This window comes from Ips typographus, linkage group LG1, assembly GCF_016097725.1.
Source record: "Ips typographus isolate SLU linkage group LG1, UJ_Ityp_2.0, whole genome shotgun sequence".
Lineage (NCBI taxonomy): Eukaryota > Metazoa > Arthropoda > Insecta > Coleoptera > Curculionidae > Ips > Ips typographus.
In genome coordinates this window covers 28,614,451-28,631,729 of record NC_138422.1, presented here as the reverse complement: position 1 = coordinate 28,631,729, position 17,279 = coordinate 28,614,451, and the positions used below count along the sequence as shown (strand labels likewise).

General features: G+C 31.9%; 1 protein-coding gene across 1 annotated transcript in view; it reads left to right on the top strand.

Moving 5' to 3' along the window:
- Window positions 1-7,360, top strand: part of Ktl (BTB/POZ domain-containing protein Ktl) — a 29,586-nt gene extending 22,226 nt beyond the window's left edge. The window contains exons 2-4 of the mRNA XM_081985878.1: window positions 2,638-2,783; window positions 6,728-6,981; window positions 7,032-7,360. Coding sequence (XP_081842004.1) covers window positions 2,638-2,783; window positions 6,728-6,981; window positions 7,032-7,145 — 514 coding nt within the window. The 3' untranslated portion in view covers window positions 7,146-7,360. The remainder of the gene's footprint in view (window positions 1-2,637; window positions 2,784-6,727; window positions 6,982-7,031) is intronic.
- Window positions 7,361-17,279: the final 9,919 nt, after the last annotated feature.

Here is a 17,279-nt window from a genome sequence, read left to right as displayed (position 1 = left end):
TAATTGAAATTCACTTTCTTGTCAATGCGGTCATTAGTTTGATTAAAGTAATTTCCAGTCACTATTGTCAAAATCAAATCCTGAATAAAAAGCTGATTTGTTTTGTTATTTCTTGTTTTAAATATTTTAATAATAAAATAAATAAAGTAAAACTTTTCGAGCAAAGTAATTCTTGTACCAAATGAGTTCGAATGTTATAAATTTTTTATGAACTAGTAGCTTTTTTAAAAAAAATATAATTTTTAGCTTTTTGTCACTTTTCTTTATTTTTATGACAAATGTTTTTGACGCAAATCTGAAAATATTATTATTTAAACATTTTGTGATTTACATTGACAAACTGTCAATTGTCCAAATAACTGTAATAAATCTCAGAAACACGTCTTGTTTCGAAAACTGTAAGAAATCTGTGTTAAACTGTAATTCTTGCAAATTATGACAGTTTTGATATTAGTGACAGATATCACGTGGTTTTTGGAGGAAAAGTTAGCTAAGCAGTCACATAACCACTGTCAAAATAACTGTCATAAACCTTAGTACCACATTTTGTCTCGAACATTGCAAGAACACTTTTTGCAAGTATAAAGCCCACTTTGAGTGGGAAATTGACTGTTTAAAGCACATTTTTGGAATCTTCATTAAATTTCCTATCCAATAACATTAAAAAACACTACAAAATTTGGTACAGCCAGGGAGAAAAACGGTATCAAAACTGCCCTAAATGCAGTATTTGTAATTTTCATTGTAAATTGAGTCAATCAATACCATTCACATTAATCATTTTTATGTATAAATCCGGGTGACCGATTTCGTTGACTTTGAATCCAAAAAGAAAAATGACGTTCAAACTTTAATTTCCATTTTCCATTAAGCGAAAGACAGTTTATGAATGTTAACATAAAATTGTTAAATTATTTGGTTTTTAGCAAATATCTAATAAACCATAAATACTAGTATTTGGACTTGTTCTTGGCACTTAAATTGTTGAATTGTTGATAGTCTACCAAGCTCAGCATTATAATCCTCTCTTTCTCCTCCTAGTAACATAATTTACTATTATCAATAGTTTTACATTCAATTTTCCAGAGCATTTTACGTACAATTTTATTTGTGTTAATAATAATAGTGTATTTATTTAGCATAAGTGCTACATCCAATATACAAATATAAGTTATAAATACTACCTATATAAGATTTTAAATAAGAAACAGTTTAATACTCAACGGGTAATTACATGTTACGATCAAAACAATGAGTTATAAAATAAAAGAACAAAGAAACACTAATTACTATACAATCATCCGGATAAAATATATTTTTTTAGGTGGTATTTGAACTCATTCAAGTTGCTGCAGTTTTTCACATTCACAGGTAGTTTATTAAACTCGATCAATCCCCTGTATAATACCGAGTTTAACATCTGCATGGTGTTGCATCTATTTAACAAAATAAAATCTGTACAATTTCTAGTGCTGTAATTATGTACATCCTTAAAAAGTTTAAAATTATCACAGATATATTGAGGTAAAAGGTTATGTTTTAGTTTAAATACAAACAAATTAACATTAAACATGATTTTTTGACTGACACACAACATTTAAAACTTTCAACATATATGTAATAGGTGTCTAATAGCTACATTTCAAAATCACTCTTAAGGCTCTATTTTGGATTTTCTCTAACTGGTTTATCCTATATTGGGGCAAATTATATAGCAAAGTTGAACAGAACTGCAAGTGGGGTACTGCAATGGCGTTGTAAACTAACAATCTTGTTTGTAGTAACAGTGGCTTACTTACTCTAGTTAAAAACCCACCTTTTTTTGAAAATTTTCTCATAACATAGTCTGCGTGTGCATGAAAATTTAGATTGCAATCTAATATTACCCCGAGATATTTAATCTCTTTGTCATAAGTAATTTTTTCTCCATTACGATGATTTTAATGTTATTAATATTCACTGAACTCAACTTTAGTTTTTTCGCAAATAAGCAATATTTAGATTTATTAGTATTAAGACTTAATTTATTATCACAGAGCCAGCTAAATAAATTGTTAAGTTCGTGATTCATTTCAACTTGCATTTCAGTCAAATCTTTGCCCACCATATACAGCATTGTATCGTCCGCGAACATAACAATCTTACATTTATGAGCCACCCCTACCATATCATTGATGTATAGTAAAAACAACAATGGGCCCAAAACTGTTGTGGTTTTCATTTTTTTTTCTCCGCCATTTTTTTAGGTAAACTAAAATCATAAAGACAGTTTAACTATTATAACTGACAATTGAAAATTTGTAAGTACAATTTCTGTTAAAACACACTTATTTTTATATAACTGCATTGTCATCTTTTCGTTGAATAAACAGACCTAATCCAGGGTCCTCATTAAGTCAACGACATTCATTTACCATCTTTTCAAAACTTGTACAGCAGCTGGAAGAACAATGTGTTTTGCGACACGGGGAGGCCGTAATTGTTATTCAGCAAAAAGGGTGATAACGAGCTACAACAAGGGTGAGACAGAGTGTTGGGTGATGTTGATTTTAAGAATCCCACTTAACGCGAAATCATTTTTTTTTTCGTTGTCTCCCTCGGTAATTTGCATTGAACTTTTTTCTTGTATTGTTCCAGATACGTGCTGGATTTTTTAAGGGATGGCACCATTATCTTGCCCTATTGCTTCCGCGAGAAAGAAAGACTGAAAAACGAAGCTGAAAAACTGTTGTTGCAAGGACTGGTGGAGGCCATCACGAGCGAGAATCGGATCAAACCACCAGGTGACTTTACCTAATCGGTTAAGCGGTTTTCAAACTTTCCATAAGTTTGAAAATCACCATACAAATAGCCAGTGAAATTATAACATCGTCATTTCGATCGGCCTGTGTCACTGTAGGATTGGACATGTCCAGGACAAAGAAGATTAATGGTATCGTTAAAGTTTGGGCGGGCAAAAGTCGTTAAACTGACGGGTAAAGCCCTAGTTACATTTTTTAAATTACTGTGTTTAGACCCAAAACTAACCCAACCCAACTTAAAAATTGTCTTGGAAACGGAAAATTCACTTACGAAGTTTAAAAAATATTATTGTAGCCAATTTTCATAGTTTCCAGACAAACTAAAAGACTTTAGTTTTGAAAATTGAATTAGAAAAGATAAACATTTCAGAAGCTTAAAAATTGTGTTTGTAACCAGTTTTCATGCAAATCGAGAGACTTTAATACTAAAAATTGACTTGTAGACATAAAAACTACTTTTTCAAGAATTTGTTACTACAAATTCATACATTTAAACCTTAAAAATTGACTTGAACCCCAAAATGTGACTGAACTAATGAAAAGTGACATCAGAAGCATAAAATTTGCATTTGAAGTGAGTTTTCATCATTTGAAGACAAATTTCAATATTTTAGTCTTGAAAATAGTCTTAGATGCAGGACATTGACATTAGATTCATGAAAATTGTCTTGAAAACGAACTTTTCGTGCTTTTTACTTTGCTTTTCATTTTCTTCGAATTCTGGACTACTTTTAGTGCTTCAAAACTGCTTTCAGCTTGGAAAATCGAGTTTCAAGACTATCTTCACCAAGTTATTGACATAGCAAACTTAAAAAACATTTTTTACATTCTTCATAGACTTCAAATGGCATTCCAAGCTTTGTCACTATTAAATCGACTTCTAGACACCTCAGTGCTAAAAATTCGGGTATTTCTTAATAAACTAGACTGGTTTTAGTGTTTTAAGGCTGTTTTCAGTGCCTCAAATCGAGTTTCAAGACTATCTTTACAAAGTTTTTGACTTATCAGGCCTAAAAGCCTGTTTGTCCACTGACCATAGTCTTGAAAATGTTATTTCAAGCTTCTTCACTATTAAATTGACTTCTACACTCATAGGTGCAATAAATTGTAGCACCTCTAAGAAATTCAGACTGTTTTTAGTGCTTTTTAAGACTGAAAAATCGAGTTATTTCCAAAAGTCAAGTTTCTTCAGTAGGTAATAAAAGTAAAAAAAGTTTGGTACCAAATGCTACAATAATAGTCTTGAGAACTAATTTTTAGAAATAAAATAGTCCGATAATTTAATTTCCTTCTAGACTTGTTGTCCAGTCCAGAAAATTGAGTTGTACACCAATTAAAGTCTTGAAAATATACTTTTGGACTCTCTTTAGTCCTAGTAAAGTCAGTTCTAGCATTAAAAGTCAACTTTTATATTATTTTTAGTAGTAAAAAATGAGTTTCATGCACAATACAATCTTTGTCTTGATTTCCGGACTTTTTTAGTTCTTGAATGCCAGTTTCAGACACTCAACCAGGATGGCAGTCTGAGAAAGCGAATCATAAGACCATTCCTATTAGTAAAAAAGTTTTTAGATTATTCAGTACAAATTTGGACTTTCACAAGTCTTGAATGTTCAGTTTTAAACTACAAAACGATTTTTTAACTGGAAATTTGGAGGACTGTATCTTCCTTAGGAAACGATTTTCAGAAAAATGACATAATGCAAGTCAACTTATTTTTTGATTAGCTATCAAATGGTGAATTATTGACACTTAAAACTGGACCACCCTGTATATAAATTAATGATAGTTTCCACAAGTTCGATCAACTTCAAATAGGTGCAATATAACAAAATTAGTTCCAACATCCGTACCTACACTTCAGTAGAACAGAATTCGCGATAATGGAATACAAATTAAGCTATCGTTGTTAGGGAAATTAAACTTCAGGGTCGTTAATCTGTCGTTGGTGGGAAATTCTAAGAAAAGGCGGTTTCAGCCTGTACAGTTTATGTCATGGTCTTTCAAAGGTGAAAACAGCTTTTACCCTGATTTATTAAATATGTCACTACCATAAAATCATTTGATGTATTACTTATGTCAATATAAATTTGTTACAACGTGTTTTAAAACTCCTCACCTCAATCACTGCGTATTATACTCAATATAGGTAATGTAAAAATATGGAATTTTAGAATCGATTCCACTATTTTAGGAATTAAAATTTTAAAAACTTTGTTGTTTTGTTGACAAATTTATCATTAGTACTAAAATATATTATACAGTATGTAGCCGGTGTGGATATATTTATAAATGATAAACTGACTAAAATAACTACAGAGAAGTTCAATCAAGTGTGTTCTAATGATGATCCCTAAGGGACATTATTGCCTATATCATGTTAAAATCCAAATTACAAAAATGAATACTATCAACGTCAGAAAAGAAAATCAAAAGAATCTGTTCAAATGATTTGGTTGACTAATTTCACAGAAAGTTTGAAAGAGATTTTGAAATATAAACTGCTCGCCATGTCAATGGGGACAGTGATTTCTGGGATCATGTTTAAAACTTCGCCATTTCGAAACAAATCAACAGATTTTAATACGGTTTGGACTGTCATTAGGCTTGATTTATAAGCTTTTTACTGATGTAAAAAACTTTTACTTTAATGCACTCTAAGTGCCTTATACAAGGTGTGAAAGAGTGCGTGCAAAAATGGGAAATTTTCAAGTAGTCCCCAATTTCTTTTAACATAAGGAAGTGTTATTTAGATCAATATCTCGGGACCTATTTGGGGGTCTCCAAATTAACCTCCCATGTCTCTAGAAATATTGATTTATCTGAAAAAAATTAAAGAATTAAGCTTTGGCAGCAGCATTTTTGTGTCATTTTAGTTGGGTGATCCAAAATTTTCTACTACATAATTTTTACAGCAACTCCATGACCAATAAGACCATACAGGGTGGCTAGAGACAAAGTGAAACAAGAACATGTGCAAAAAAAGAATAGTATTAAATTACAGTCACTTTAACTTTTTTCTTACATAGTAACTGGTTGTCTAAGGTATTACCTGGGAAAGTTTTTGGGCGTTTCTTAATTAACGGAATGTGTCCGAAGAAATATTGATTTTTCCGGAAAATGGATATAACACTGTTCAATCTTGAATTAAGCCATATTAGCAGGCATTATTCAAATGCCGTTGTATGTTCAACATTATCTGCTATAAATATAATCTGAGTATTTTTCAGGACTAGCCCCATATTTGATAAAACCTTACAGGGTGTTGAAATTGTTCTTCCACTTTAACAGTCAAAAAAATTAAATCTACCACCGTCCAAAAAGAAGAGCTAACTAATTGCCCAGAAATTTAGAAAGAAGAATTAGTGATTGATTTTAAAAGCCAAACATATTTAAAAAAAGCATAAAGTTATATCAGTACCAGAAAAGAAGAGCAGAAGAATCTGTTCAAATGACTGAATTGGCTGATGAATTTTTGAGAGAAGACTGACTGAATAATTTCAGATGCCATGAACATTTTTTAGAGATTAAGGTTTATCAGCGTCAAAAAAGAATGGACTAATTGGCCAGAAATGTTGAAAGAAGAACTAAATTCTATCAGAAAAGAAGAGCAAAAGAATCTGTTTGAATGATTGAGTGATTAACAAAGAAATTAGTCATTTTTTTAGTCTAACTTTAGCTTTATGTTTATGAGTGATTTTACTTTTACTTTTTTAATGCGGAATTAATGCACTTTTTCTTGACTTGCTATGTCATTTATTATTCCTCTTATTTTAGTGTAATCACCCATTACTATGCTTGTCGTAGATAAAATATTATATTATTAATGCACTTGTATTAACAAATATTAACCTGTACTAATAGTTATATGCTACTTGCTACGTAAATAACTTTAAAAAAGTACGAAATGTTTATTTTTTTTTTAGGTGTAATAACGGTGGGATACAGAGGAAGCTTCCAGTTCGGCAAAGATGGATTAGCGGACGTAAAATTCCGAAAACTATCCAAAATTCTAGTTAGCGGACGAGTGGCTCTTTGTCGTGAAGTTTTCGGCGAAACTCTAAACGAAAGCCGAGATCCGGACCACGGTCAATCGGAACGCTACACATCCAGATTCTTCCTAAAGCACACTTTTCTAGAACAGGCCTTCGATATGCTAGTGGAACAAGGATTCAAATTGGTATTTCAGTTTCTCTTCAGTAAACTTAAAGCAAACGGAAATGTTTTCAGGCTGGCAGTTGCGGTTCCGGAACTGCTGGAGGTAGTACCGAACTCAAACCTGGAGTGGATGCGGAAGAAAACAGATGGAACCACTACAATGAATTTGTTTTTGTACGAGAGTAATATCAAATTCAACGTTTTCCTTTGAAACGATTCATCTACTTTCAAATTTACATAATAGCGATTCCACAAGTTGGGCGTGTAGGTTTTCATGTAGATGTCTAATATTTTCAACGAATCATGTTAACATAACAATAACGATATCAAAACTATCATTTATGTAGGAATATAACTATTACGTTGTATAATGGGTAAAGGAATAAAAAATTGTCTCTAAACTACGTTGTATTCATTTTAGTCAACAGCTCATCAAAATACAGGGTGATTCCAAAGTTGGGGCTTTCCTTTCACCTTCAAAAAATAAGGTTCAATGTTAAATAGAATTTTTTCGAAATGTGAACAATAACGAAGATACAGGGTGTCAAAGTTTTACTGAAAAAACGAAAATAAAAAAATTACTTTAACTTAATTTTAACTAACTGACAGGTTATTTCCTATCAACACACATTAACAAAATTTTTTTTTATTTTCTAACTTTTTCAGTTTTTGAGAAATTTCAATTCTAAAATTGTGTCACTTTTTGTGAGTTTGCAGCGTTGTTGCTAAGTTTGAAGCCTTGTGAAGCTGTAATTTGCACTCCAATCTAGATTTTTTGAATATCATTAGAAAGAGGATGAAAAATGTTACAAAATTTCGGTTGAGCAAATTTTCTAACTTTTTCAGTTTTTCAGAAATTTCAATTCGAAAATTGAGTCACTTTTTGTGAGTTTGCAGCGTTGTTGCCAGGTTTGAAGCCTTGTGAAGTTGTAATTTTTACTCCAATCTACATTTTCTATATGTCATTGGGAAGAAGATAGAAAATGTCACAATATGGCGTTTGAACAAACTGTCTAACTTTTTCAGTTTTTGAGAAATTTTAATTTAAAAATTGTGTCACTTCTTGTGAGTTGAAAGCGTTGTTGCTAAGTTTGAAGCCTTGTGAAGTTGTAATTTGCACTCCAATCTAGATTTTTTAAATATCATTAGAAAGAGGATAAAAAATGTTACAAAATGTCGGTTGAGCGAATTTTCTAACTTTTTCAGTTTTTGAGAAATTTCAATTCGAAAATTGTGTCACTTTTTGTGAGTTTGAAGCCTTGTGAAGCTGTAATTTTCACTCCAATCTCCATTTTTTTAATATCATTAGAAAGAGGATAAAAAATATTACAAAATGTCGGTTGAGCGAATTTTCTAACTTTTTCAGTTTTTGAGAAATTTCAATTCGAAAATTGTGTCACTTTTTGTGAGTTTGCAGCGTTGTTGCCAGGTTTGAAGCCTTGTGAAGCTGTAATTTGCACTCCAATCTAGATTTTTTAAATGTCATTAGAAAGAGGATAAAAAATGTTACAAAATGTCGGTTGAGCGAATTTTCTAACTTTTTCAGTTTTTGAGAAATTTCAATTCGAAAATTGTGTCACTTTTTGTGAGTTTGCAGCGTTGTTGCCAGGTTTGAAGCCTTGTGAAGCTGTAATTTGCACTCCAATCTAGATTTTTTAAATGTCATTAGAAAGAGGATAAAAAATGTTACAAAATGTCGGTTGAGCGAATTTTCTAACTTTTTCAGTTTTTGAGAAATTTCAATTCGAAAATTGTGTCACTTTTTGTGAGTTTGCAGCGTTGTTGCCAGGTTTGAAGCCTTGTGAAGCTGTAATTTGCACTCCAATCTAGATTTTTTAAATGTCATTAGAAAGAGGATAAAAAATGTTACAAAATGTCGGTTGAGCGAATTTTCTAACTTTTTCAGTTTTTGAGAAATTTCAATTCGAAAATTGTGTCACTTTTTGTGAGTTTGCAGCGTTGTTGCCAGGTTTGAAGCCTTGTGAAGCTGTAATTTGCACTCCAATCTAGATTTTTTAAATGTCATTAGAAAGAGGATAAAAAATGTTACAAAATGTCGGTTGAGCGAATTTTCTAACTTTTTCAGTTTTTGAGAAATTTCAATTCGAAAATTGTGTCACTTTTTGTGGAATCACCCTGTATATTACTTAATGAGAGAAAAAAGCTGAAGAAGTTTCATACTTACATAACACTATCCACTAAATTAATGAAGTACAGAAAAGCTTTACTGTAAACTAGAATAATTAATTGTTCAAAGAGTTACAAATCAATAGCAAGAACCTAATTGCGACTTTATTAATTATCCTATCAGGAAAACATGCCGGTGATTAATATTGTCCAGCTTTTTTGTTACATGTTTCAATAATTATATCGTAGCATAGACACCAGAAGTGTATTTTTTCTTCTAGAAGTGCATGTAATTGATTAAACTCATTGATTAGCTGCACCTTTATGATGGAAAAGTTTAGTGTACCGGTAATTTCTAAACTAATAATGATTAATTGTCTTTAGCAACATACTATTTTTCCATTAAGTACAGGATAATTATTTTTCCAGTTTACTAGGTCTACAAACATTAGAGTCTACAACAAATAGAGTATTTTGCTAGTAAATAAGGTCAGCTACAATTGTTACATACCAACATGAACTAAATGCAATATCTATTTTAGAACTTTATTTGATTTTCCTTTCTTAGAATTGGACACTCTGTATACTGCCTGTTTAATTAAAATTCCCATAAATTACTAGACTAAGTGTATGCTTTAAATTGAAAGTAATTTTCTTCCACTTAGCCTAACAACAATGGCAGAAGGAGGAAAAAGCGAAACTAACGACATTTCATTCAAAGTAAACGTTGAGCAAGTACCGACTAATCTGAAATTCTGATCGACACTTGGGGCGAAGCGCCGCCCCTGCAAATTGCATCCCAACGTTAAACAATAAAGTATAATCAAGTGAAAATTTCGTCTAAGAGTTATTCTACAGAAATTGTTTTGTTGTTGAACCTACTGTTGCTATTTAAGGTCAGAATACAAAATTTCAAAAATGTATTCTACCACTTATATTTTATTATTGATTTGATGCATAGTTATAGCAAAAATTATACACTACTACAAATATAAGTACAATTTTTACTATTGTTTTTCAATTCTATTATAAGAGAGAGATATCAGATGAGTAGCCAAAGCTATCTTTTTTTAGAATTTTGTGTTCATTTGTCCTGTCTGTGCTTTTTGTCTAAATTATTAAATTTTTATCCCAAAAGTGACTTGTTTCGCAATTTTTCGTAAACATTGTTTATTGTACTGCACAGTCCGTCAATTGTACCTTTTTGTACTCAACAGTTTGACAATAGCTGCCTAAAGCTCGGTTCTCATGTATCCGGAATTATAGCGGAACGTGCGGAATGAATGCTTTTTACGCACGGAAAACTACTTGTCGTTCACATGTGACGAGTGACACAGGCGATTTTGTCCTTTACTGTCCTTTCAAACTGTGTTTCTAGCAGTTCAAATTTTGACACTGTTTTTCTAACTGACTATACTCGATTTTTTAGTGTTTTTTTAGACTATTGGATAGGAAATTTAATGAGGATTCCAAAAATGTGCTTAAAAGTGTCATTTTCACACCACAAATGGGTTTTACAGGCGATTTTGTACTTGACTGTCCTTTCAAACTGTGTTTCTGTTAGTTCAAACTTTGACACTGTTTTTCTCTCTGACTGTACTCAATTTGGTAGTGTTTTTTTAGGTTAGTAGATAGGAAATTTAATGAGGATTCCAAAAATGTGCTTAAAACTGTCATTTTCTCACTCCAAGTGAGTTTAACAGACGATTTTGTCGCTGACTGTGTTTTCAAACTTTGGCAGCACTTTTCTCCCTGACTGTATCGAATTTAGTGATATTTTTTTAGGCTATTGGATAGGAAATTTAATAAGGATTCCAAAAATGGGCTTAAAACTGTCATTTTCACACTACAAGTGGGCTTTACAGGCGATTTTGTCCTTTACTGTCCTTTCAAACTGTGTTTCTAGCAGTTCAAATTTTGACACTGTTTTTCTCTCTGACTGTACTCAATTTGGTAGTGTTCTTTTAGGTCAATGGATAGGAAATTTAATGAGGATTCCAAAAATGTGCTTAAAACTGTAATTTTCACACCACAAATGGGTTTTACAGGCGATTTTGTCCTTGACTGTCCTTTCAAACTGTGTTTCTGTTAGTTCAAACTTTGACACTGTTTTTCTCTCTGACTGTACTCAATTTGGTAGTGTTTTTTTAGGTTAGTAGATAGGAAATTTAATTAGGATTCCAAAAATGTGCTTAAAACTGTCATTTTCACACCACAAATGGGTTTTACAGGCGATTTTGTACTTGACTGTCCTTTCAAACTGTGTTTCTGTTAGTTCAAACTTTGACACTGTTTTTCTCTCTGACTGTACTCAATTTGGTAGTGTTTTTTTAGGTTAATGGATAGGAAATTTAATGAGGATTCCAAAAATGTGCTTAAAACTGTAATTTTCACACCACAAATGGGTTTTACAGGCGATTTTGTCCTTGACTGTCCTTTCAAACTGTGTTTCTGTTAGTTCAAACTTTGACACTGTTTTTCTCTCTGACTGTACTCAATTTGGTAGTGTTTTTTTAGGTTAGTAGATAGGAAATTTAATTAGGATTCCAAAAATGTGCTTAAAACTGTCATTTTCTCACTCCAAGTGAGTTTAACAGACGATTTTGTCGCTGACTGTGTTTTCAAACTTTGGCAGCACTTTTCTCCCTGACTGTACCGAATTTAGTGATATTTTTTTACGCTATTGGATAGGAAATTTAATAAGGATTCAAAAAATGTGCTTAAAACTGTCATTTTCACTCTACAAGTGGGTTTTACAGGCGATTTTGTCCTTTACTGTCCTTTCAAACTGTGTTTCTAGCAGTTCAAATTTTGACACTGTTTTTCTAACTGACTATACTCGATTTTTTAGTGTTTTTTTAGACTATTGGATAGGAAATTTAATGAGGATTCCAAAAATGTGCTTAAAACTGTCATTTTCTCACTCCAAGTGAGTTTAACAGACGATTTTGTCGCTGACTGTGTTTTCAAACTTTGGCAGCACTTTTCTCCCTGACTGTACCGAATTTAGTGATATTTTTTTACGCTATTGGATAGGAAATTTAATAAGGATTCAAAAAATGTGCTTAAAACTGTCATTTTCACTCTACAAGTGGGTTTTACAGGCGATTTTGTCCTTTACTGTCCTTTCAAACTGTGTTTCTAGCAGTTCAAATTTTGACACTGTTTTTCTAACTGACTATACTCGATTTTTTAGTGTTTTTTTAGACTATTGGATAGGAAATTTAATGAGGATTCCAAAAATGTGCTTAAAACTGTAATTTTCACACCACAAATGGGTTTTACAGGCGATTTTGTCCTTGACTGTCCTTTCAAACTGTGTTTCTGTTAGTTCAAACTTTGACACTGTTTTTCTCTCTGACTGTACTCAATTTGGTAGTGTTTTTTTAGGTTAGTAGATAGGAAATTTAATTAGGATTCCAAAAATGTGCTTAAAACTGTCATTTTCACACCACAAATGGGTTTTACAGGCGATTTTGTACTTGACTGTCCTTTCAAACTGTGTTTCTGTTAGTTCAAACTTTGACACTGTTTTTCTCTCTGACTGTACTCAATTTGGTAGTGTTTTTTTAGGTTAATGGATAGGAAATTTAATGAGGATTCCAAAAATGTGCTTAAAACTGTAATTTTCACACCACAAATGGGTTTTACAGGCGATTTTGTCCTTGACTGTCCTTTCAAACTGTGTTTCTGTTAGTTCAAACTTTGACACTGTTTTTCTCTCTGACTGTACTCAATTTGGTAGTGTTTTTTTAGGTTAGTAGATAGGAAATTTAATTAGGATTCCAAAAATGTGCTTAAAACTGTCATTTTCTCACTCCAAGTGAGTTTAACAGACGATTTTGTCGCTGACTGTGTTTTCAAACTTTGGCAGCACTTTTCTCCCTGACTGTACCGAATTTAGTGATATTTTTTTAGGCTATTGGATAGGAAATTTAATAAGGATTCCAAAAATGGGCTTAAAACTGTCATTTTCTCATTCCAAGTGGGTTTTACAGGCGATTTTGTCCTTTACTGTCCTTTCAAACTGTGTTTCTAACAGTTCAAATTTTGACACTACTCGATTTTTTAGAGTTTTTTTAGACTATATTGGATAGGAAATTTAATAAGGATTCCAAAAATGTGCTTAAAACTGTAATTTTCACACCACAAATGGGTTTTACAGGCGATTTTGTCCTTGACTGTCCTTTCAAACTGTGTTTCTGTTAGTTCAAACTTTGACACTGTTTTTCTCTCTGACTGTACTCAATTTGGTAGTGTTTTTTTAGGTTAGTGGATAGGAAATTTAATGAGGATTCCAAAAATGTGCTTAAAACTGTCATTTTCTCATTCCAAGTGGGTTTTACAGGCGATTTTGTCCTTGACTGTCCTTTCAAACTGTGTTTCTAACAATTCAAACTTTGACACCATTTTTCACCATGACTGTACCGATATGTTTTTTGTTTTTTTTTTGGCTATCGAATAGGAAATTTAATGAGGATTCCAAAAATGTACTTAAATCAAACATTTTCTTACTAGAAGTGGGTTTCACCAGCGATTTTGTCCCTGACTGTCCTTCCGAACCGTGTTTCTTTTAGTTCAAAATTTGACACTGCTTTTCTCCCAGACTGTACCACATTTTATACGGTTTTTCCAAGTAACTGAATAGGAAATTTAACGAGGATTCCAAAAATGTGCTTGAAACTGTCATTTTCTCATTCCAAGTGGGTTTTACAGGCGATTTTGTCTCTGACTGTCCTTTCAAACTGTGTTTCTGGCAGTTCAAACTTTGATACTGTTTTTCTAACTGACTATACTCGATTTTTTAGTGTTTTTTAGGTTAGTAGATAGGAAACTTAATAAGGATTCCAAAAATGTGGATAAAACTGTTATTTTCTCACTCCAAGTGAGTTTAACAGACGATTTTGTCGCTGACTGTCTTTTCAAACTGTGTTTCTGCCAGTTCAAACTTTGGCAGCACTTTTCTCCCTGACTGTACCAAATTTTGTGATTTTTTTTTAGGTTATTGGATAAGAAATTTAATGAGGATTCCAAAAATGTGCGCGTTCCTGCGAATTGCTCCGGATTCATGTGAACCAAGCTTAAAAGGTAAATATTTTTCCTATTTTGTTTTTCCAGGGTTGCCAGATTAGGGAATTTTCCCCAAAAAATAAAACCTTTTTTTTTTCTTTGGGGTGTTTCTTAGGTATATTTTTTTTCGGGGGATTTCTCCTGGGGGAAAATATTCATCAGGGGAATAACTGGGGAGTTTAGGTCTGACACTTGGCACTTACTATGTTTGTATATGTTTATGAGAAATGAACGAAATTTCTAGCTGTCATAAGAATCTGTATCCAAGTTAGGAGATGTCAAATTTTGACATATTTAATAAAACTTGTTTACTCTGCACCGCTCTATTTCCGATCAAATATCTCATGTACCTGCAATTTGTAATAAAAAATTGTGTTCGGTTAAAAGAAAGTCAATATTACGAGATACATTTTGACGTTTAAGCGAATCTCCTAACCGTCATAGGAATCAAGTTAGAAGCTGCTAAATTGTGACACCTTCAATATTTCTAGTATAGTTACACTGTTGTGTTTCAGTCAAATAGGTATTTTCAATTGTTTGTAATTTTTTGAAGAAGAAACATAATTTCTTCTGAGGCTACTTGAAAAAAACGGAGAGACTGAGAGAAACAAAGAAGATAGAGAAAGTAAAATGACAGTTAACGAAAGAAAATAAGTAAATTATTTGCTTTTTAGAAGTACCTTAAGTTTGAGGGTGTTTTGAGCCGGAAATCCAAATTTTAAATTTAAATTGTATTGGAAAATTATCAGAAATTTAAAGTAAAAAATAACACCTGTCAAACTTTGTGCAATAGGTCCTTAAGTTTGTATTAACAGCTGTTTTATTTGCATAATTTAATACAGCTGGCGTTTGTCTGCTGCTTTTTACTGTCACGCAGCTCCCCTTTTACTTAACAAGGGTTCTTTAACTGCTATTTCCATTTTGGTTAACCTTCCAGATTTATTAGGTCAGCCTCCTACATTTCTACATTATTTAGGACATCTAGTCCCGAATACAATTGTCTAATTAACTCTTTTTGCTTATCCAGAACAGCTTTTACTACCTCTTAGTGAACTAACTAACACAAACTAACCTAACCTCATCCAAATCGTTCTTCTATCACTACAACCTGTATCCAAATTAGAGCTCAAAATTTCTTGTTAAGTTTATTACAGCTCCAATAGCTCTAATCAGTTCAAATTTTCATGATGCTTAAGGTGTTTGAATTAAGTTATCAAATATACAAGTATTTTTTGGAGCCTATAATTATTTCAAGTTGCCTTACAGTCTCATAAGTGACTTTCCAGCTGAACTAAAACAAGTTTCTAAATGAATTTAAACTTCTCACGATATTTTTACTGTTTTTTTAACTAATTTTTGATTTTAATTGGTATTTCTGATTCTAATTCTTGGTACTCCATTCCAGTATTAGAGTTACATAAATTAGATTAGTAGATTGTAACAAAACCATGACTTCAAATTTGATTCTAAACTTTTTCGACCTAACTTAAATATCTTATTGATCTTTTGGCTCCTAGAAACTTTAGTTCTAGAGTATTTAAAAATGTAACAATATACAGAATTAATGTTCCATTTGGCATAAGCAATGTTATGACCAGAAGTGTCATAACGTTGTATTTGTATTGGGTATATGTTGACTTGACTATGTCAAAAATCGTTCAAAACTATGTAGTTTATGGCCGCATTCGTTTTCAAGCTCCATAGAGCGAGCAAAACTATTCCTCTCGACATTTTTCTTTGTCTTGACTTTTTTTTTTCTTTCGACTTTTTTTTTCGTCTCGATTTTTTTTCATTCTCTCGACTTTTTTTTTTCTCTCGACTTTTTTTTATTGTCTCGACGTTTTTTTTTCCTCTCGACATTTTTCTTTGTCTTGACTTTTTTTTTTCTCTCGACATTTTTTTTTGTCTCGACTTTTTTTTTCCTCTCGACATTTTTCTTTGTCTTGACTTTTTTTTTCTCTCGAAATTTTTTTTTGTCTCGACTTTTTTTTTCCTCTCGACATTTTTCTTTGTCTCGACTTTTTTTTTTTTCTATAGACATTTTTTTTTTCTCTCGACTTTTTTTTTTTGTCTCGACTTTTTTTTTCCTCTCGACATTTTTCTTTGTCTTGACTTTTTTTTTTTCTCTCGACTTTTTTTTTTGTCTTGACTTTTTTTCTTTCTCTCGACTTTTTTTTTTCTCTCGACATTTTTCTTTGTTTTGACTTTTTTTTTTCTCGAGACATTTTTTTTCTCTCGACATTTTTTTTTTCTCTCTACTTTTTTTTTTCCTCTACTTTTTTTTTCCTCTCGACATTTTTCTTTGTCTCGACTTTTTTTTTCCTCTCTACATTTTTCTTGTATGAGAACTACGAAAACAGTAAGAGATGCAGAGTTGCTTAAATTTAGTACAGCAAAGTTCAATAATTGTCACAAAAATTACTTCCGGAGATATCCGAAAAAACACGAGAGAGAAATGCCAAAAGGGGTATTTTCGAAGAGAGAAGATTGATTATCAGTCACAGTTTTTTTCGAATTCTAACCTAAAATTCACACAAATCAACATAGGTTGGTCATCATTTAATTTAGTCCTTTCAGAATCTGCTAAAAAAAAATTGATGATGGTTACCAAACAACAGAAACGTGAAACTTCAAATGTAACGTTGTCCCAATTTTAGAAGGAAAAAGTTGCCTGACAAAGTGTCAATTACTCTGATTTATTTTCAGTCTCAAGAAAAATAAAAACTAAATTCCAAAATCTCTTAAAGTAATCAGATCAATCAATCCTCTCTTATCTTTTTCGAAATTTCCATACTTAAACACAAATTTAATTAAGTACTTTGATATTCCTAAATAAAATATTTCACACGTCTAGGGGAAGTCGTAAGAAGGAACTAGAACAACAGCGGAAATCTAACAGTAAAAGCGCAACGGATATTCGATGAATGATAATTCAAACATCCTGGGCTAAACCCAATCGACTTATAATAAGTACAAACGTATATTGACCTAAGTGAATAAGAAGTCCGGGTATACGGTTTCACTTGCTTTTTTTTCAAACTTTGAAGGAGAAATTTCTGTTATTAACAATCCTTCGAAAATATTACTGAAACTAATAAGTGTTCCACTTACGTAAGCCAATGT